General features: G+C 44.1%; 2 protein-coding genes across 2 annotated transcripts in view; one reads left to right on the forward strand and one right to left on the reverse strand.

Annotated features, from left to right (window-relative positions):
* ZCCHC17 (zinc finger CCHC-type containing 17) overlaps positions 1-7,359 on the reverse strand; it is a 68,031-nt gene extending 60,672 nt beyond the window's left edge. Inside the window, exon 1 of the mRNA XM_007979664.3 lies at positions 7,251-7,359. The gene's annotated coding sequence lies outside the window, so the exon portion shown is untranslated. The remainder of the gene's footprint in view (positions 1-7,250) is intronic.
* Positions 7,360-7,521: 162 nt separating this feature from the next.
* SNRNP40 (small nuclear ribonucleoprotein U5 subunit 40) overlaps positions 7,522-22,650 on the forward strand; it is a 38,788-nt gene continuing 23,659 nt past the window's right edge. The window contains exons 1-4 of the mRNA XM_007979667.3: positions 7,522-7,715; positions 10,993-11,122; positions 12,312-12,405; positions 14,453-14,618. Coding sequence (XP_007977858.2) covers positions 7,575-7,715; positions 10,993-11,122; positions 12,312-12,405; positions 14,453-14,618 — 531 coding nt within the window. The 5' untranslated portion in view covers positions 7,522-7,574. The remainder of the gene's footprint in view (positions 7,716-10,992; positions 11,123-12,311; positions 12,406-14,452; positions 14,619-22,650) is intronic.

Below are 22,650 nucleotides of genomic sequence, written 5' to 3' on the forward strand. Positions count from 1 at the left end.
GGAGAAAAAAATTGTATGCTAAGGTTGCTAAGATCTATAGTAACAATGAATCCTCAATGTCTGAAATTGTGAGGAAGAAAAACACATTCGTGTTAGTTTTGCTGTTACACCTCAGACTGCTAAAGTTACAGCCACAGTGTATGATAAATGCTTAGTTAAGATGGAGAGGCATTAAATTTGTGGGTAGAAAATACAAACAGAAACGTCTTCCAATTGATAGCAACTGGGTTCAGCAGTGGCCACAATTTCAGGGATCCAATGGGGGTCTTAGAATGTATCCCCCATGAACAAGGGGGTATAACTATAACAGGTTTACAATTTCAGGAAAGTAAATGGTTGTCATTTTTTAAACATGGAATATAAAACTTTTTTTCAAATTCTGTAGAAACCTAGAGTTCTACCGTGGTTACCCAGAGGCTCCTTAGTTAATCTAAATTTATTCTAAAAAAGTCAACTTCCAGGCTAGGCACAGTAACTCACGCCTATAATCCCAGCACTTTGGAAGGCCAAGGTGGAAGGAATGCTTGAGCCCAGAAGTTCGAGGCTAGCCTGGTCAACATAGCTACACCCCATCTACACAAATATTAAAAAAAAAAAAAAAATTATGGCAGGGCATGGTGGCTCACGCCTGTATTCCAGCACTTTGGAAGGCCAAAGTGGGTGGATCACTTGAGGTCATGAGTTCAAGACCAGCCTGGACAACACGGTGAAACCCCATCTCTACTAAAAATACAAAAAATAAAATAAATTAGCTCGGCATGGTGGCACGTGCCTATAGTCCCAGCTACTCAGGAGGCTGAGGCAGGAGGATCACTTGAGCCCAAGAGATGGAGGGTGCACTGAGCAGTGATCATACCACTGTACTCCAGCCTAGACGACAAAATGAAACCCTGTCTCAAAAAGATTTAAAAAAAAAAAAAGTCAACTCTGAAGTATCTAGGTAACCACAAGGTCCGAGACCAATGAGGCTGCCTCTAAGTCAACCAACCAGAGGTGAGCCTCCATACCAAAGGCTGGGGGAGTAGAACTCCTAAAGAAACTAGAGCTGGGGGAAGTCCCACTCAGAGCAGTTGGGTAGAAGCTTCTCCTCAGTAATTAGGCAAAGGCCTATTATTACTGATTCACAGTTAATATCCCAGCCTTTTGGTGGGCGACAGTGAAAGGGGGAGTGAGTGAGAATTACTGGAAGGTTGCCTGCTGTAACGATGTATTCTGCTTTGATCCAGTTTACACATTAAAATGCTGTGTAAGATTTCACTTGGAAAAAAAAAGAGTTCTGCTACTTTTTAAAAAGAGTATACAGCTGGGCACGGTGGATCACGCCTGTAATCCTAGCACTTTGGGAGGCCAAGGCGGGTGGATCACGAGGTCAGGAGATCGAGACCATCCTGACTAACATAGTGAAACCTTGTCTCTACTAAAAATACAAAAAATTAGCCGGGCGTTGTGACAGGCGCCTGTAATCCCAGCTACTCGGGAGGCTGAGGCAGGAGAATGGCATGAACCCAGGAGGCGGAGCTTGCAGTGAGCTGAGATGGCACCACTGCACTCCAGCCTGGGCGACAGAGCGAGACTCCGTTTCGAAAAAAAAAAAAAAAGAGTATATAACATTAAGTCAGGCATGGTGGCTCACACCTGTTAATACCAGTACACTTTGGGAGGCCAAGGCGGGTAGATCACTAGAGCCCAGGAGCTCAAGAACAGCCTGGGCAACACGATAAAACCCCATCTCTATTAAAAATACAAAAATTAGTCGGGCATTGTGGTGGGCACCTGTAATCCCAGCCACTCAGGAGGCTGAGGCAGGAGAACCGCTTGAACATGGGAGGTGGAGGTTGCAGTGAGTCGAAATTATAAATTATAAATTATAAATTTCCTTTATAATTACCCAGTCTCAGGGAGTTCTTTAGAGCAGTGTGAAAATGGGCTAATACTCAGTCTAAATCTAAATTTTGTAGAGTATAGCTCTAACACTAACTAGGTCCCAACATTAGAGGAATGAATGTGGATATCATTCATGGAAGAGGCTAGGATGAGCAAGGTCCGGATCCATTCATTCAAACACGAAACCAAGGACCATTTCTTATTTGATTTTGTGTTCCTGATATACTACAAGTACTCAGTTTTTCTAAATGAATGAAATGAGCCTTACTATATGCCAAGCACAGGTAGAGAAAGAGGGGGGAACACTTTATGGTCTAAAGGATATAGAAGGAGGAGCTAGGTCCCATTTAATATGTTGGACAGATCAACAGATGGAACACTTTCTTTTTTATTTTTATTTTTTTAAGACAGAGTCTTGCTCTGTTGCCCAGGCTGGAGTGCAGTGGTGCAATCTCGACTCACTGCAACCTCCGCCTCCCGGGTTCAAGTGATTCTCTCACCCCTGCCTCCCGAATAGCAGGGACTACAGGCATGCAACACCATGCCCGGCTAATTTGAGTACTTTTCGTAGAGACGGGGTTTCACCATGTTGGCCAGGCTGGTCTCAAACTCCTGACCTCAAGTGATCCGCTAGCCTCAGCCTCCCAAAGTGTTAGGATTACAGGTGTGAGCCACCGCGCCCGGCTGGGACACTTCCAAATGTCAAACTGGTGGTCCAAGTTTTCTCCCTCCCACCAAACTCTAGAGTGACCATGTAAGATAGATGCTTCTTCCTTTCAAATTCCAGTTATGGACCTGTTGAGAAAATAGCCAAAAGCAGGAAAGAGGAATAGTAAAATGCTAGGAAATACACAAAAGATGAACTCAGAAAATGTAAAAGCTTAAAGGAATTATGGAAATAATTAAATCTATTACTCTTATGCAACTGAAAATGAAGCCAAGTGATGTGACAAAGGCTGCTCACAGTTAGCAACATTGGTACAAGACCCCAGGATCAGCACTTATTCTACCACCCAACACCACTCTTTCAGTCAATTATTCCTAAGATCTCTTCAAAGCCTTATAATAGCTAATATTTGAGTGCGTCATATCTGCCATGTATTAATCTAAGAGCTTTACTTCTCTTAATTTTCTTTTTAAAATTTTATCTTCATGACATTCAATAATTCTCTTCTTGACTATCCCATAAAATAGGCAATTATCATTGCCATTTTAAAAATGAGGACACAAGAGAAGCTAAGTAAACTTGTTCAAGATTGCAAAATATGAATGATGGAGATGGGATTCAAATCATTTTTGGGGACTTTTTTTCCTCCCTTTGTAGAATGTGGAATTCTTGTAAGCATGCCCTTGTCTTGCACACCATATCCTTCCTCCCCAAATCTCCAGTGCCTAGCACAGTGTAAGATATGGAAATTGTCTACTGAAATAGTGAAGTATTTAATTTTACCCCATTTAAATTGTTAATTGATGAATTCAGTATGCTACTGATTGCTATTTATATATAAGATACTTTATAAACCTGCTTTCAATCCTTAAAACTCCTCTACAAAGCAAGTAATCCTACTTTACAGGAAGGAAATAACTTGTCCAAAACCACATAGCAAGAAAGAGACAAATCTTAGGCCATTCCAAGAGCCACACACACTTGCCACTAAACCACCCTTTTCTTTTTTTTTTTTTTTTTTGAGACGGAGTTTCACTCTTGTCACCCAGGCTGGAGTGCAATGGCATGATCTTAGCTCACTGCAACCTCCTCCCAGGTTCAAGCAATTCTCCTGCTTCAGCCTCCCAAGTAGCTGGGATTATAGGCACACACCACCATGCTCAGCTAATTTTTGTATTTTTAGTAGAGACAGGGTTTCACCATGTTGGTCAGGATGTCTTAAACTTCTGACCTCAGGTGATCCACCTGCCTCGGCCTCCCAAAGTTCTGGGATTACAGAAGTGAGCCACCGCACCCGGCCTAAACCACCCTTTTCAACACCGTCCCTGTTCTCAAAGACCTTAGTCTGATAGGGATAATGGTGACCAATTATACTGCAATGTGGTAAGTGCTAAAGCAGAAGCTCGGCGGCCAGGCATGGTGGCTTATGCCTATAATCATAGCACTATTGGGAGACCAAGGCGGCAAGATCGCTTGAGGCCAGGAGTTTGAGACTGGCCTGGACAACATGGCAAGACCTTATCTCTACAAAAAATACCACAATTAGCCAGGCATGGTGGTGCATACCTGTAGTCCCACCTACTGGAGAGGCTGAGGTGGGAGGATCACTGGAGCCTGGGAGGTCAAGGCTACAGTGAGCCATAATCACGCCACTGCAATCAGCCTGGACAACAGAGTGAGACCCTGTCTCAAAACAAACAAACAAAAGTAGTAGCTAGGAAGAGAAAGAGGGTCTGGGGGAAATAGGGAAGTTAAACAGATAACTGAGTAAGCCTTTTAGGATAAACAGAAATCCTCTAGCAGAGAATACTGTTCTTTGACCTCATTAGAACCTGATTTATTGGCCTCTATTTTCTTCCAATCTATCAGCCCTCCCCTTTTTCTTCAGTTTTCTTCCAGACCAGCTTAGATTCCATAGCCCATCATTCCAACAACACCCTAAACTCCCTTTAACTCTGTCTTTATAGTTAACTGTCTGGCAGTACCTCTAACCTGGTCAGGGACAGTTGCAGACAACAGAACCCATTTAAGCAGAAAGGGATGTACTGCAATAAAAGACTTTGGCAGAACTTCCAGGAACAACACCTAACCCACAAAATAACACCACCTTTGCCACAATCCAAGAAAGTTATGGCTATTACTGCAGCAAGTCACCCAACCAGGGAGCTATTGACTGGAGAACTTACTGCCATGACTGGCAGCAAAACTGGATGACTCATACCCTCCTTCTCTCCACATTTAACTCAGTTCCAAATTCAATTTTCACCTTAGATGCAAAGGAGTCTAGAAAATGGTTTTTAGTTTTCCAGATTTTTCAGTAAGAGAAGACATATTAGAGGTTAGAATGTGTCTTGAGCAAGCGATGTCCTTGCCATACCCAGACAGGTTTTCTCCATGTATGCACTAAACCACTGAATATGCTGGAAAAAAGTTTTTAATTTTTTTTTCCTTGCATCCTACATTTCTCTAGTAACCTCATTCTCTCACACTCCACAATGACTTTCAAATCTTCTACAATATTCTCAAATTTCTCACAATTGTATCCTCAATTGGATCCTGGATAATCCTTATCCCCATCGGTTAGCGCATCCTCTCCTCCTCTTTACAATCATATCTATGAAAAATACTGTGTAGGTTCACTACCTACATTTTCTTGTCCAAATCCTTGCCTCATATCTGACTTTTTGCCCAATCACACCAACAAAATAACTCTTGCTAACATTACCATGACCTCCATGATGATAAAAGCCAAAATATATTTTTCAATCTTCATGTTATTTAAATTCTAGAAGTTTCTATCACAAATCATTCTTTTGCTTCTGAAACATTCCTCCAGTCTTCCTTCCTTCCTTCTGTATCTCCTGTAGGTTGATCCACCTGTTCTTCACCATTAAATGTCGGAACTAGTCAAGGTTCTGACTTAGGTGACCTTATCCACACCTATGGCTCAATTCACGTATATACAAATTATCCCCAATTTTATATTGCCAACACAAATCTCTCTTCTGAGCACAAAGCTGTGTTTCAAACTGCCTCCTGGATGTCATGAATGACCCCACACAATCAATCAATGAGTCAAAACTGGTCTCAGCTGGGAGCAGTGGCTCAAGCCTGTAATCCCAGAATTTTGGGAGGCCGAGGCATGTGGATACTTGAGGCCAGGAGTTGGAGACCAGCCTGGCCAATACGGTGGAACCCCATCTCCAATAAAAATACAAAAATTGGCCAGGCACAGCGGGTAGCGACTGTAATCCCAGCTACTGGGGAGGCTAAGGCAGAATTGCTTGAACCTGGGAGGTGGAGGTTGCAGTGAGTGGAGATTGTGCCACCGCACTCCAGCCTGGGCGACAGAGCAAGAACCTGCCCCCGCAAAAAAAAAAAAAACACACAAAAAAAACAAAAAACCTGGTCTCTAGTCGTCTTCTAGTGTTCCCTATCCAGCTTGGGGGATTCCGTGATAGTGACTGAATGATACCACCATCTATTCAACTACATAAGCCAGAAACCTATGAGTTACCTTTGATTCCTGTCTTCACTCACTAAAATCAACCCTTCACCAAGTTCCGCCCATTTTACCTCCTACATACCTCTAGAATCTGTCCAATTCTCTGCAGTTCCACCCATATCTCAGTCCTCACTGACATCTCTGACCAGGATTACTGTATATCCTAAGTGGTCCACATGTATCGACTAGGGCTTCCCCAGCCCCAATCTGTTCACACCACTGAGCCTGAGAGATCAAGCCCCCTCCTCCACCACACCCCACCGGGGGAAGACGGCTCAGTGGTATCTCATCCGTTTTAAAATAAAAGCTACAAATTCCTGCAAGGTCTGACCGCTATCACGTACAGCTTCATCTTGTACCATACTCCCCTTCATTCTCTTTGTATCAGTCACACTGGCTCTTTGTGCTTTTAGTCATTTTTCCTCCAAGTGCCTCAGGGCTCTGAACAAGTAGTTCTCTACGGAAGGTTCTGCCTTTACCTCTTCACTTAATTAATTACAATTCTTCCTGCAGCTACCAGAGCAGGCATCTTTTCCTGTGAAAAACCTTCCTGCTTATTTCTCATAGCATCAAACAGCACTAGGAGGCATTTCCATGTATTAGTGAGGTCACTGTTTAACGTTTTCCCCACCAGACTTAAACGCCCTGAGAGTAGGGACCGTGTCTGGTTCACCACGTACCCCCAACGCGCTGCTAAATATCAGCTGGACGACTGACGCAATGACCACGTTCATGAGCATGAGTCTCAAATTTCTCAACAAGACTGTGCTCTGGAGAAGGAGTCGGACATTTCCCTCATCACTGTCTCTCTCAGGGGGACAGAGACTAGGCCCTAATCAAAAACTGCAAAATCAGTGGCAGAAACAAGTCAGCCTCCTTGGCCAAACGGGGCACCAGAGGAAGTTGGGACACAGGCCTTTCTCCCTGGGAATGCCCGGCACAGGATTGGCCACGACGGGCGCTCTTGAAGAAGGGAGCCGCAGGGGCTGGGTCTTGCCGCCAGAGGCCCCCAAGGCTCCGCTCCCGCCCGGAAAGAGAGCCCATGCTACTACTTATCACAGCTGGGGACTCGCGGCCCGCCTCCCACCCCTTGCTATCAGCACCCTCAGCTGAAAAGGGCAGCTTCAGACTGCACAACCGAGGCGTCGCCTTCAGACTCAGGCTGCCACCCACCCAGCTCTTCCTCATACGTACTAGGCGTCAGCTCCAGGTCCCCGAGTCCCGGCGCTGAACTAAACGCCGACCCCAGTCAGCCAGCGCGTTTCCACCCACAAGACCCAGCGCGCCTAGGGAGGTCGCCAGCTCCGTCCACCAATCCTGGAATCGCACTCTCATGACGTCAGAAAGATATGCCCAATAACAAGAGACTATCCGAGGGCGGTGCAAATGGGTATATTGAAAACCGATTGGTTCTTCCAAGCTGGAAGTTGTGGAGGAAGGACTAAGCTGGAGCCAATTGCGTGGCGCCTGAGGGGCGCAGCGCGGTTAGTGGCGGCACTGAAGAGACCGGTTGCCGCCATGATAGAACAACAGAAGCGTAAGGGCCCGGAGTTGCCGCTGGTTCCAGTCAAGCGGCAGCGGCATGAGTTGCTGCTGGGAGCGGGGTCGGGCCCAGGAGCCGGGCAGCAGCAGGCGACGCCGGGAGCTTTGCTGCAAGCGGTAAGTGAAGAAACAGGCGGCCTTTGGCCCTCAGCTCATCTTCCTCCCCTCAGAGCGCTGTATCTGGTGACCCGGCACCGACCCTTTCCCGCATTGCAGGGGGCAGAACGAGAGTTTCTACCTAGAGTTAAAGCACACCAACACTGTAAAAGCGCCTCATAGCCTGCGGATGCTCTGTACTTGTTCCCCCGTTTGGCGCTGGTTTTCAGCCTCTCGACTGCCCTGTGAGGTAGCGTTAGAATTAGAGTTGAGAACCTTGGGCTCACAACCCGGACCCGGGCTTAAGCATCCTGACTCTAACGTGGATCTAGCATAGAACAGAAATTCCGAAGAGTTTGTAGAATGAATGAATGAGGGAGGGAGGAAAAAAGGGAAATGATTGGTGTTGGCTCGTTTGGGGACTTTGGGCAAGTTGCTTTTCCCTTTATTTCCCTGCGCTAGTATTATTAACAACTGAATAGCAGCTAACATTCATTGACTCTTGTACTAAGGTGTTTCGTATATGAAATTTCCATTGATCTTGGTAGCAGCCTGTTAGGAACGTTATTAACCCATTTTGCAGATGGAAAAACAGACTTATCAAGCACGTGATAGAAACAGATGTTGAACTGAGAAACCATGCTCCTAACTATATTTTTTGTAGGATAGAAATAGTGATCACACTTCTAATGCCCTGTTTAGGCTCAGACGAGGAAATACGAGTGTCCTCTCATCTCCTCAATAAATCCTGCTGGCACCGTTCTCAAAATAGATCTAGAATTGCTACTTCTACCATCTCCATCACTGCCTCGTGGCCTAAGCCGTTATTATCTCATCTGGCATTTTTGTAGTGGGACCCTAACTGGTCTTCCACTTTCTGCCTTTGTAGCAGCACCTGTTACCAAGCCAATAACCAAAGGAATCCTTCTAAACAACGGATCACATTACACTCTGCAGAAAACTTTCTGGTGGCTTTCTACTTCATCCAGAGTAAAAACCAAAATTCTTATAATTATTTGTCCTCTTTCCCTTTACCTCTCTGACCAATTTCTCATTGCTCACCTGGCTTCAGTTACACTCTCTTCCAAACCTCTGCCTCAGGACCTTTGCATTTGCTGTCCTCCCTGTGGGATTGCTCTTCCCAAATGTTCACCTGGTTTATTATTCAGCTCCTGCGAATATTTGCCCAAATGTAATTTTTTCAGTGAGAGTTTTCCTGACCACCCTATTTTAAATTGCAGTACCACATACTGTGGAACCTACATTGCTTCTCTCTCTCTCTCTCTCTCTCTCTCTCTCTCTCTCTCTCTCTCTCTGTTTTTTCTTTTGAGACAGAATCTCTCTGTGTTGACCACTGGCTCGCTGCATCCTCCGCCACCAGGGATCAAGTAATCCTTCTGCCTCAGCCTCCTGAATAGCTGGGACCACAGACACATACCACCACACCTAATTGTATTGTATTTTTGTGTAGAGACAGGATTTTACTCCTGAGCTCAAGCAATCTGCACACCTTGGCCTCCCAAAGTGCTGAGATTACAGGCATGAGCCACCTTGCCCATCCCTTCTTTTTTCTATAGCACATGACACCAAGTATATATTTTGCTTGTTTTCTCTCACCTTCTCTCCTCCCTTCCCCCTTTCCCACTGGAACAGCAAGCTCCATTGTTTATTTTGTTCATAGCTGTTTGCCCCGTGCCTAGCACATAACTTTTTATTTTTAAGATGGGATTTTGCTCTTGTCACCCAGGCTGGAGTGGAATGGTGCGATCTCAGCGCATTACAACCTCCACCTCCCGGGTTCAAGTGATTCTCCTGCCTCAGCCTCCCGAGTGGCTGGAATTACAGGCGCCCACCACCACGCCTGGCTAGTTTTTGTGTTTTTTTTAAGTACAGGTGGGGTTTCACCATGTTGGTCAGGCTGGTCTCAAACTCTTGACCTCAAGTGATCTGCCCACCTCAGCCTCCCCAAGTGCTGGGATTACAGGTGTGAGCCACCGTGCCCAGCCTGCACCTAACATTTTTTAAAACTAAATTAATGTGGCGGGGCTTGGTGGTGGGCACCTGTAATCCCAGCCACTCGGGAGGCTGATGCAGGAGAATCGCCTGAACCCAGGAGGCGGAGTTTGCGATGAGATGAGATCATGCCATTGTACTCCAGCCTGGGCAACAGAGCAAGACTCCTTCCCAATAAATAAATAAGTAAGAATGTGCTGGAAGGTGCTGAAGAGATTTGGGGATTATGGGTAGTATACTTCTCCCATTTGACAAGTGAGCATATCAGCCCATGTTTAGATGAATTGCCCAAGTGTCATCTTAGTGTCCAAGACCATAATCAAAACCACTTCACCCGTGCTGAGGATCCCTTTGCTATGAAAAAAATAAGAAATAAAAATAGGCCGTGCGCAGTGGCTCATGCCTGTAATCCCAGCACTCTGGGAGGCCAAGGCAGTCAGATCACTTGAGGCTGGGAGTTTGAGACCAGCCTGGCCAACATGGTGAAACCCCATCTCTACTAAAAATGCAAAAATTAGCCGGGCATGGTTGTGCATGCCTGTAATCTTGGCTGCTCGGGAGGCTGAGGCACCAGATCCCTTGAACCCAGAAAGCAGAGGTTGCAGTGAGCCGAGATCACGCCACTGCATGCCAATCTGGGTGACAGAGCAAGACTGTGTCTCAAAACACACACACAAAAAATAAAACAAAACTATTTCACCCAGTACTCCATACCATGCAGGGTTGTTGGGAAAGTCAGTTCTGTCATTCATTAAATGAGCCCGGCCAAATGTGGTGGCTCATTCCTATAATCTTAGTGCTTTGGGAGGCCAAGGAGGGAGGCCAGGAGTTTGAGACCAGCCTGGGCAATGTAGCAAGACCTCATCTCCACAAAAACTAAAAAAATTAGCACATTATGCTAGTGCATGCCTGTAGTCCTGGCTCCTCAGGAGGCTGAGGCAGGAGGATCACTTGAGCCAAGGAGTTTGAAGCTGCAGTGAACCATGATCACACCAATGCAGTCCAGCCTAGGTGACAGAATGAGACCCTATCTCCAAAAAATAGTTAGTCATACAACAAGAGCCGAGAGAGTGAACAAGAGAGTCATTATAACAGGTAGATGATGGAAAGTTTCAGGGAGTATCAAGTTAGAGGCATTCATGTGAGAAGAGGAGCCATTCTCTGAGTCAGATGAAACCCACCTAATCATTGTTTTCCTGGTCTTTTCCCTCCACTCCCCACCCCCTAATTTTGTAGTCTCCTTTGCCTGTATGCAGTAGTTACCTTGTGCTTCTCTTTTGTTTAGGGACCTCCAAGGTGTTCCTCCCTTCAAGCCCCAATCATGCTGCTCTCTGGACATGAAGGGGAAGTATACTGCTGCAAGTTCCACCCCAACGGATCCACCTTAGCATCTGCAGGATTTGACCGACTGATATGTGAGGCATAGTTTTTGAATCTGGAATAATTGTTCCTGCCAGAGAGTGATATTTTTTTTTTAATCTTGAGTGCCACAGAAGGTATCACTCTATGTTGGCAACATAACAGGCCGCATGGCTAATATGCTAAAATTGGGGCATGAACATGCTGAATGATCTTGGGTGTAGAACTTGGAGTCCATGGGGTAAATACATAAGCCATTATTTTACTAGTTTGAAAGCGAGTTCTGGTTTGAGAATATCTTCCTCATAGAGGCAAATCTCCAGCTAATTTACCAAGACACTTAGCAATCTAGACATAACAGGTTAATGGCAGTAATGAAGAGAGAAATAACTTTTATTTTCCCAAAGGTATAAGGTCCTCTTAATTCACACCCAGAATCCTAGCTAGCATATGGAAAAGAAGGAATCCTAAAGTGGTAACTCCCTTAAATAATCTACGTACATCATTAGGATCTACGACCAGATTTCCGTTTTTGAGAAATAAGTAGAATTTCTCATACCCATTTAGAAAAAGTCATTTTATTTATACTCTAGCAAAGGAAGCCAAAAGGCAAAAAAAAATTAGATGCTTCTGTTAGCTACTGTCTTGCCAGATTATGAGATGAAATGAGTTCTTTGGCTCTTTTCTGTTAACTCTTTGCCTCGGTGGCAAGTGGATGATACCCATCTTCACTACCCATTTTGATTTGGATGTTCTGGCTCTGTGATCCTTAAGCTTACTGGTGGCCAAACGTCCGGGTGGCTTAGGGATCTTTGCAGAACATATACGAATTATTGATATGCTTAATTTCATCAGACAAACTACATAGTTTTTTTTTGTTTGGTTGGTCGGTTGGTTTTTTAGAAACAGAGTCTCACTCTGTCACCCAGGTTGGAGTGCGGTGATGCAATCTCAGCTCACTGTATCCTCCGTCTCCCAGGTTCAAGTGATTCTCCTGCCTCAGCATCCCGAGAGCTGGGATTATAGGCGTCTGCCACCACACCTGGCTAATTTTTGTATTTTTAGTAGAGACGGGGTTTCCCTGGTCTCGAACTCCTGACCTCAAGTGATCCACCCGCCTTGGTCTCCCAAAGTGCTGGGATTACAAGCGTAAGCCACCATGCCCAGCCTGAGATCTGTTGTTTTGATAAATTTATAAGTACCCTTTGCCTGGTAATGCTCACAGAACCCCCGTCTCCCTAACAGTGTTGTGGAATGTCTATGGTGACTGTGATAACTATGCCACACTGAAAGGACACAGTGGAGCAGTGATGGAATTGCATTACAACACAGATGGCAGGTGAGTATTCTGCATAATGGAATGACAGCTTCTCATACTAATTCTTCTTGGTGTCCTTTCACCTTTCATCTTTTCTCAGGAGACCCTGCCATCAAAAAGTACTAATTTTGGGTAGCTACTTTAGTATCTGATTTATCACTGTCACCCCAAGTGAGGTGTTTATTGTCTGTGTATGCGAATATAAAGATGTTATATCTGTCATTTCAACAACCCAGACATATTTGTTTTCTCTTTTTAAGACATAAAGTGAATGTGATTTTTGTATGTAGGCTGGAGTGCAGTGACACAAACATAGCTCACTGCAGCCTCAACCTCCTGCTCGAGGGATCCTCCCACTTCAGCCTCCCAAATAGCTGGGGCCACAAGCCCATGCCTCCATGCCCAGATAATTTTTAAAAATCATTCTTGCTATATTACTCCTGAGCTCAAGCAGTCCACCTGCCTCAGTCTGCCAGAAATGCTGTGATTATAAGCATTAACCACCATGCCTGGCCTGAAATCAGCTATTTTTATTATAAAAATCATTTCTTTTGAGAAACCAAAAAAAGCAGAAAGATGAAAAAATAGTCTATATTTCTGCCACTCCAAAGATAATCACTTAATTTTTTTTTTTTTTTTAATCTGAGACAGAGTCTCGCTCTGTTGCCCAGGCTGGAGTGCAGTGGCGCAATCTTGGCTCATTGCAAACTCCGTCTCCTGGGTTCACACCATTCTCCTGCCTCAGCTTCCTGAGTAGCTGGGATTACAGGTGCCTGCCACCACAACTGGCTAATTTTTTTGTATTTTTAGTAGAGATGGGGTTTCACTGTGTTAGCCAGGACGGTCTCGATCTCCTGACCTTGTCATCTGCCTGCCTCGGCCTCCCAAAGTGCTGGGATTACAGGCATGAGCCACCGCACCCGGCCAGAACTATGTGTGCAATCTTATTTGCTGCTTTTTTCTCTTAACATTGCTCAGCCAACATCTGATGTCATAAACATTATTTTAATGACTATATTATTTTATAATATAGATAATATGGAAATCTGGCTATGCAGATTTAATTCCATTGTTAGATAGTCTGGTAAACATTCATTGTTTTACATTTCTGACCTCTAAAATCTTAGGGTGCTCCATAGCATTGTATACATTTTAAATAAAGCATTAGAAAGCTGGGCCCAGTGGCATGTGCTTATAATCCCAGCTATTTGGGATCCTAAGGCAGGAGGATTCCTGGAGCCCAAGAGTTCAAAACCAGCCTGGGCAACACAGAGAGACTCCATCTCAAAAAAAATGAAAAAAGAAAGCATTACAAGATCAGTTATAACTTAGAAATCATCCTCAGAGGCTGGGCGTGGTTGCTTACACCTGTAACCCTATCACTGTAGGAGGCTGAGACAGGAAGATTGCTTGAGCCCAGTTGAAGAGCAGCCTGGGCAACATAGTGAGACCTTGCCTCTACAAATGATTTTTTAAAATTAGCTGGGCATAGTGGCACCGACCTGTGGTCCCAGCTACTCAGGAGGCTGAGTTGGGAGGATCACTTGAGCCCAGGAGGTCGAGGCTGCAGTGAGCCATGATTCCAGCCTGGGTGACAGAGCAAGATCTCATCTCAAAATAAAAAAAAAAAAAAGAAAGAAAGAAATTGTCCTCAGAGACAAAAGAAAAAGTTTGGTAAAGAGAGAAGATTGGAGTAACTCAGCTGTCGGGTCCAGAGTACCACAGTCTCTCTGATCTCTGCAGCACCAGGGAGTTATTAAACATTTCCAAGTGAGAGGGTGTCTTGTGTTTAAAATGTTACCTATCACAAAAGTGGAAAAGACAGAGCGAACTGCTACATTAGCTGTATGTCATGGGGACTCAAAGAAGGGTCCCCCTTTTTTAACTTCACAGGGTCAGATCTTATATCTGGACCTGAAGCACAAATAGGATTTTGGTAGGGTGAGGCATTTCAGCATCATGGGCAAACTGGCAAATCTTGAAAAATTTGGCACCTTTTGGCAAGTAGGAAAGATAGATTGTTACTGTTTATCTTCACTTCTTTTTTGTTCTTTCTCTTACTTTGTAGTATGCTCTTCTCAGCATCCACAGATAAAACTGTGGCTGTGTGGGATAGTGAAACAGGCGAGAGGGTTAAAAGGCTAAAGGGACATACCTCCTTTGTGAATTCCTGTTATCCAGCCAGGAGAGGCCCTCAACTTGTCTGCACTGGCAGTGACGATGGCACAGTTAAGGTGGGTATTGTCTCTCTGTTCCAGTTTCTGAGGTGATGAGGTGATGTAGTGTGAACCTTATCTTGCCTTTCCACTTATACTCTACCTTCCTCTACAAAACTTAATTTTAGCAGTCGTTTCCCATAACAGATACTTGAAATTTTTCCCCATTTAAAATAAAACATTTAATACGTGTTTTAATTACCCTACAGAATAATAATAGACCCATAGAATAAATTGTTACTCGAAATAGGCCTGGCGCGGTGTCTCACACCTGTAATCCCAGCACTTCAGGAGGCCGAGACAGGCGAATCATGAGGTCAGGAGGTCGAGACCATCCTGGCTAACATGGTGAAACCCCGTCTCTACTAAAAATACAAAAAATAAGCCAGGCGCGATGGCGGGCGCCTGTAGTCCCAGCTACTCGGGAGACTGAGGCAGAAGAATGGTGTGAACCCAGGAGGCAGAACTTGCAGTGAGCCGAGATTGCACCACTGCATTCCAGCCTGAGCGACAGAGCGAGACTCCGTCTCAAAAAAAAAAGAACAGCGACAGTAATATGCGTGTCTTTTCAAGGCTGTTGTGAGTATCCCCACCAACAGGGAGGCAGCAAAAAAAAAAAAAAAAAAAAAAAGCTGTTGTGAGATTACAGACAATATATAAAAATTTCAGTGAATGGTTTTAGTATAGCACAAGATGGGAACTTAAGCATCATTTAGTCAGATGGTTTCCAGCCTATCTTTGTATGGTCATCACCTGAAGAACCTGTTAAAAATACCCAAAGAATCTAGTTCAGTGGATCTGCAATGGGAATCAGATTTTTTTTTTTTTTTTTTTTTTGAGACGGAGTCTTGCTCTGTAGCCCGGGCTGGACTGTAGTGGCCGGATCTCAGCTCACTGCAAGCTCCGCCTCCCGGGTTTACGCCATTCTCCTGCCTCAGCCTCCGGAGTAGCTGGGACTACAGGCGCCCGCCACCTCGCCCGGCTAGTTTTTTTTGTATTTTTAGTAGAGACGGGGTTTCACCGTGTTAGCCAGGATGGTCTCGATCTCCTGACCTCGTGATCCGCCCATCTCGGCCTCCCAAAGTGCTGGGATTACAGGCTTGAGCCACCGCGCCCGGCCGGGAATCAGATATTTTAATGTGTCCTTTAAGTGATTCAGTGTAGCCAGTCTGACATTCTGGGAGCCACTGATCTCATTGAGCATCCTCATTTTATAAATAAGGAAATTGAGACCTAGAAATAATAACTTATCTCAGAGGCACACAAGGACACAGTACATCATAGTACCAACCATTTGATTATTTCTTTGACACGAATTTTGGACTCTGGTTGACATTTTAATTATTAAACAGTGAGGGACTTCAAAAGAGTACATCTGGGAGGCTACAGCCCCATACTTCTTATTGCTTTTTAAATGAATTAATGAATTTGCTTTTTTTTTTTCTTTGAGACAGGGTCTCACTCTGTCGCCCAGGCTGGAGTACAGTGGCACAATCTTGGCTCACTGTAGCGTCTACCTCCCAGGTTCAAGTGATTCCCCAGCCTCAGCCTCTTGAGTAGCTGGGATTACAGGTGTGCACCACCATACCTGCCTAATTTTTGTATTTTCAGTAGAGATAGGGTTTCACCATATTGCCCAGGCTGATCTCGAACTCCTGAGTCAGAGCAATCACCTGCCTAGGTCTCCCAAAGTGCTGAGATTACAGGTGTAAGCCACCACACCCAGCCAAATTGCTTTTTTTTTCTTTGGAGATGGAGTCTTGCTCTGTCGACCAATACAGTGGCGCGATCTCAGCTCACTGCAACTTCTGCTTCCCGGGTTCAAGCAGTTCCCCTTCCTCAGCCTCCCTAGTAGCTGGAACTACAGGCACCACACCACGCCCGGCTAATTTTTGTATTTTTAGTAGGGATGGGTTCACCATATTGGCCAGGCTGGTCTCGAACTCCTCACCTTGTGATCCGCTGCCCCACCCTCTCCCCAGCCTCCCAAAGTGCTGGGATTACAGGTGTGAGCTACGACACTTGGCCAACATGTTTTTATACTGAGTGATTTTCTTATACCTAATCACTTGGGCCCCTTGATGGTTGCATGGGAGGAGAGTCTGTGGTTTAAGATTGGTTTCTAAACCAGAGCTCTTACCTAGATGTCACTGTAGTTGGAGAGTCTTAACAGTAGCTGATTTGCTAATTGTCATTTCAGAAGATAGTAAGAGGTGGAAATGCCCGAGTGAATTTTGTTAACATTATTATTGAGGGCCTGCTATAATAAACATCTAGGAACTATTTAGGGAGTAGAAAAAGAGTGTATGTCCTTCCTGTCTTCCTTCTTTTGGTTTTTTGCTTCTCTTCTGCCTTAATTAAACATGATTTGGAATAGTTATTTTTACCGTGTTACTCAAGTTAATACTTTTTTTAATGAGCAATATGTCACATCACCTAAAGATGACTGCTTTTTAGGCAGCTCCTATTTTTAATGTCAGTATATTTAAGACATCATTTAACAGCTTTTTGCAATGTACTTTTCAGTTACTTGTGAAGTTGGAATGCTTTGTGTTACTGTCTTTTTTGTTACTAGGTTGCAAATACAGGAATTGAATAACTTCAGTTTAAGAGAAAGAAAAGTCATGTTGCTTTTTACATGTCAGAGTGCTTAACAGAAAGCAAAGGTTTCCAACAGCACTTGCATTTTTAGTCTAAAAGTAGCAGTCTGGGCATTATTCATACAGATTGTTTTCAAACTTCTTATCAAGCGCATTCTTCTAATAAAATTAAGTGAAATACTGCGTGTATGTGTGTATGTACTCATATATATATATATAAATTTCCCTTTCATGAGCAGTTCAGTCCTAAAGCCAGTTATGTAGGCCAAAGCAGGGAAGGTGCTCTGGTTAGAGATTGGCCAAGGTAGCTCAGAGTGGAGTGTCAGAGCACAAGTGTGGTAAGGAGAGCATCCACACAGGGCAGGGCAGTACATTGTAGGGAGTAGTCAGAGAGTGAGGAAGGCATCCATACAACACAGGGTAGGTAACCAGTGTGGAGAATTTGAGGGTGAGGGAGGGACAGCAGCCCAACATGGAGAGTCAGTGCCCTAACTGGGTGAAAGGGTCGTCAGTACATCAGGCAGTACAGGGAGAGTGTGGATGTCAAAGCCTGAATTGAGGGCATCCACACAGGGTAGAAACGATTTGGTGTAGGGTGTCTGAGACTGAGCAAGATGACGACAGCATGCCTGGAGAAGTGCAGACTGGAAAGGAACCGTAGCAGAGTGATGAGGGTGTTCACACAGAGGAATGACCCAAGTTGGGTAAAGAAGGGTCCCACATGGGTTCAACCAAGAATTGGAATCACAATTCAAGTAGGGAAAGGAGGATAATTATGCAGGAGAAGGGTGGAAGAGAATATGAGAAATTGGTTGCATGCAGGAAGCGTAATCAAATAAGTGAATATATTGAGTTTAATGGGAGGCTGATTTCTCTGTCCAAGAATGGAGTTACCAGTACGAAAGAGAAGACTAAACTGAATCTTGTGTGAGGTATAAGTATGAACTCACAGCATTCAATATAGAAACAGATACATATAGAAAAAAATAGACATAAATGTGTGAGTGTGTAGGTGTGTGTGTACCTAAATATATATTGCCTGACTGTCCACTGAAAAGGTTTAGGAGCAACAAGACCCCAATAGCATGAGCACCCCTTATTGCACAGGTCTTGGCCTTTAAAAACTATTTTCCACTAAAAGGAACCAGGGCTTCTATTTCAGCCCCGAGGCAGTGAAAGTACAAGATAAGCCCTGTGCTTGTCAAGGCTTATCTTGTCAAAAGAACATTCTAACTAAATTATCAAATCGACCTAATTAGTAATGGGGCAAGTCAAAATCATGAGCCATTTGCTAGGATACAACAAAGATACAGCATCATTTCTGTGATATTCCTACCAAAGATGTATAACTTAAGTCTAATCAAGAGGAAACAAGATAAACCTAAATCGGGGATGATAACTATCCTGTAACTTTCAGAAGTGTTGAGTTCATAAAACTCAAGAAAAGTTTGAGAGAGTCTTCCAGGCTGGAGTCTAAATTTAACACATGATTCCAGACTGAATCCTTGTGCAATAAGACATTTGGGATATCTGGGATAAAACTTGAGTGGGATTTGAGGATAAAATGGTGATAGTGTATCTGTATTTTTTGATTTTGATGGTTATGTTGAGATGATGTAGGAGAACATCTTTGTAGGACAAACACTATTTAGGAGTGATAAGGGGCCAGGCGCAGTGGCTCATGCCTGTAATCCTAGCACTTTGGGAGGCCTAGGCAGGTGGATCACTTGAGGTCAGGAGTTCGAAACCAGCCTGGCCAACATGATGAAACCCTGTCTCTACTAAAAATACAAAAAAGCCGGGCGTGGTGTCAGATGCCTGTAATACCAGCTACTTGGGAGGCTGAGGCAGGAGAACTGCTTGAACCCGGGAGGTGGAGGTTGCAGTGATTGGAGATCACGCCACTGCTCTCCAGCCTGGGCAACAGAGCGAGACTCCATCTCCAAAAAAAAAAAAAAAAAGGTGATAAGGCATTGGGTAAGCAACTTACTCTCAAATGATTTAAACCAAAAAAAGTGCTTTCTTTACTCCCAAGTTTTCTATAAATTTATGATTGTTTCAAAGTAAAATATTAAAAGTGCTAGTTATCTGGAAGTAAAATTCTAAATTATTTTAGACAAACTGACTACCATGACTTTTAGGAGAAAGACTAAGATAGACTTGACTTGAGTGAAAGATCTATTGAGACAAAGATTATAGTACAGTTTATAAAATATATAGGATCTAAATTATTAAGGCCCTGAATTCTGAGTTAAGAAGTTTGGACTTGGACCACAGGAGTTGGGGGAGGGGGAGATGTTGGGCATGTAGGACAGGAGTAAAGCATTGTTTTTGGACCATTTATCTGAGTAATGAACTGATTTTTAGTTCATATTTACGTGAACAAAGAAGAAACTACTTTCCATCCTAAACCATGAAAATTGGGAGGAAGAGGCATCTTGGCACAGATCCTACTCAAGACTGTCCTTGTTGACTACAGGATTGAATTTAAGCCTGTGACCTTCACTAAGGTTCCATGGCTGATTCCCTTGTTTTTGGTGCCAGCCCTTTAAAACTTGGAACAGTCACCCCAAAGTCTCTTTCTGCTGAATGAAATGACCCATACTCTTAAAACATTTATTTGTGGTTCATCTTCAGAAGTGTGTCATTCATTTATTGAAACATCTCTGAGCCCTCTCTGTGTTATCCACGCCTTAAAAATGTAGAGCTATAAGGGTTTGTTTGTTTAAAAGATGGGGTCTTGGCCGGGTGCAGTGGCTCACGCCTGTAATCCCACCACTTTGGGAGGCCGGGTCAGGCATATCACCTGAGGTCAGGAGTTTGAGACCAGCCTGGCCGACATGGTGAAACCCGTCTCTACTAAAAATACAAAAATTAGCTGGGCGTGGTGGCGCATACCTGTAATCCCAGCTACCCAGGAGGCTGAAGCAGGAGAATTGCTGGAACACGGAAGCAGAGGTTTCAGTGAGCCAAGATCCCGCCAGTCTTACCCAAGCTGGAGTACAGAGCCGCAATCACGGCTCACTGCAGCCTCAACCTCCCTGGCCCAAGTGATCCTCCCATCTCAGCCTCCCAAGTAGCTGTGACTACAGGCATATACAACCACACGCAACTTTTTGTTTTTATTGTGTAGAGACGAGGAATCACCATGTTGCTCAGGCTGGTCACTAACTCCTGGGCTAAAGCCATCCTCCTGTCTTGGCCTCCGAAAGTGCTGGGGTTACAGGCATGAGCCACCACACCTGGCCCTCTAAGAATTTTACAGTTTTAGCTCTTACATTTAGGTCCTTGATCCATGTTGAATTAATTTTTGTGTATTATGTTAGGCAGGGGCTTACCTTCATTCTTTGGCATAACCATTCTTTGGTTAGCCAGTTGTCTTAGCACAATTTGTTGAGAAGACTACTTTTTCCTTCTATGTGGACCATAGTTACTTGCTGCTTTGCATGCCTTATATTTTTTGAAAACTAGGTATTTAAGTATTATAGCATGGCAACTCTGGAAATTAGGTCCCCAGAGCTGCTTGTTGTAGTTGTTTGTTTAGTGACTTTCTGTGGGTTGGGGCAGGGTGAGGGTGGTTGGTTGGTTGGTTGGTTGGTTGGTTGGTTGGTTGGTTGGTTTTTGAGACAAAGTCTCGCTCTGTAGCTCTGAGTGCAGTGGTGTGATCTCAGCTCACTGCAGCCTCCACTCTCTGGGTTCAAGTGATTCTTGTGCCTCAGCTTCCTGAGTAACTGGGATTACAGGGGCACACCACCATGACCAGCTAATTTTTGTATTTTTAGTAGAAATAGGGTTTTATCATGTTGGCCATGCTGGTCTTGAACTCCTGACCTCAAGTGATCCATCCACCTCGGCCTCCCAAAATGCTGGGATTACAGGTGTGAGCTGTCACACCTGGCCTGTTCAGTGAATTTTTGAACTAATTTTGTAAAGTTTGTATTCTTTGTCCTGTGTTACCACTGAATTCTTTTTTTGTTAGCTTAGTGGTCAGCTAGTAAATGACAGAAGTTTCCTAAATTACCTACAACAACAAGAACAAAAGCTCTCCCAGTCTTTGCAGATTGTCTTTTGGTATGTTGGAGCCTGCCTTCAACTCCTTGCTGTGCAGTTTACATCTCTCCTTAGCTTTCACTTCCTGCTTGTGCAGAGCCTGAAGGTCAACCAGAGAGCTTATGGCCTTCTCAGATCTTTTCTAAGTATGTGCCCAACCGTGGACATGCAAGTGGTCTAGATTGCCAGGGATGGGCCAGGCATGGTGGCTCATGCCTATAATCTTAGCACTTTGGGAGGGCGAGGCAGACAGATTACTTGAGGCCAGGAGTGTGAGACCAGCCTGGTCAACGTGGCGAAACCCTGTCTCTACTAAAAATACAAAAATTAGCTGGGTATAGTGGCACGCGCCTGTAATCCCACCTATTCGGGAGGCTGAGACAGGAGAATTGCTTGAGCCCGTGAGGTGGAGGTTGCAGTGAGCCGAGATCGCACCACTGCACTCTCGCACCACTGCACTCCGGCCTGGGCGACAGAGGGAGACTCTGTAGATAGATAGATAGATAGATAGATAGATAGATAGATAGATAGATAGATAGATAGATAGATAGATAGATAGATACTCTGTAGTTAGATAGGATAGATTAGATAGATAGATAGATAGATAGATAGATAGATAGATAGATAGATAGATAGATAGATAGATACTCTGTAGTTAGATAGGATAGATTAGATAGATAGATAGATAGATAGATAGATAGATAGATAGATAGATAGATAGATAGATAGATAGATAGATAGATAGATACTCTGTAGTTAGATAGGATAGATTAGATAGGTAGGTAGGTAGGTAGATAGATAGATAGATAGATAGATAGATAGATAGATAGATAAAGATAGAGAGCCAGGAATATGTCGGTGCTTTTCAAAGCTCTTACTCCCCAAATTGTCTCCTTCCCCAGCCCTTCCTCCCAAGGTTTTTGGTTTGTATTTTTGCCCCAACTGTTTTTCCTTGCCCCCAGGCACCAGAGGCTAATAATATCCTTTCCTTTAAATGTTTTCAAGGAAAGTTCCAAGTTAGACAAAATAAATGTAAGTCCTTTGAGCTTATCCTTCAGGGAGCCACCAGACAGGTAAAAATAAACAATTTTTATTGTTTATTCTTTGACAATAAGAAATAGGCCCCCCTTTGCTTCCTCAGTACTAGGAAACCATACTGGGAATATGGGTTATCTTCAAAGCTGTTGCTGGGCGGGAGACAGAGCCAGCACAAGTTAAAACACTACAAAGCTCTTTTACTGGGACTTAGGGGTTTTTTGTTTCCTTTTTCCTCATTAAGGGTTTGCCTGGTTACTATAAACTTTTGATTAGTTAGGAGAGTTCCAACAGTTGATTCTGGCAGGTTTTTGCTGGTTCATTTGTTGTTTTGTGGAAGGACAAGCTTTTGTCATTGTTTATTA

This window comes from Chlorocebus sabaeus, chromosome 20 (assembly GCF_047675955.1).
Source record: "Chlorocebus sabaeus isolate Y175 chromosome 20, mChlSab1.0.hap1, whole genome shotgun sequence".
In the NCBI taxonomy this organism is placed as follows: domain Eukaryota; kingdom Metazoa; phylum Chordata; class Mammalia; order Primates; family Cercopithecidae; genus Chlorocebus; species Chlorocebus sabaeus.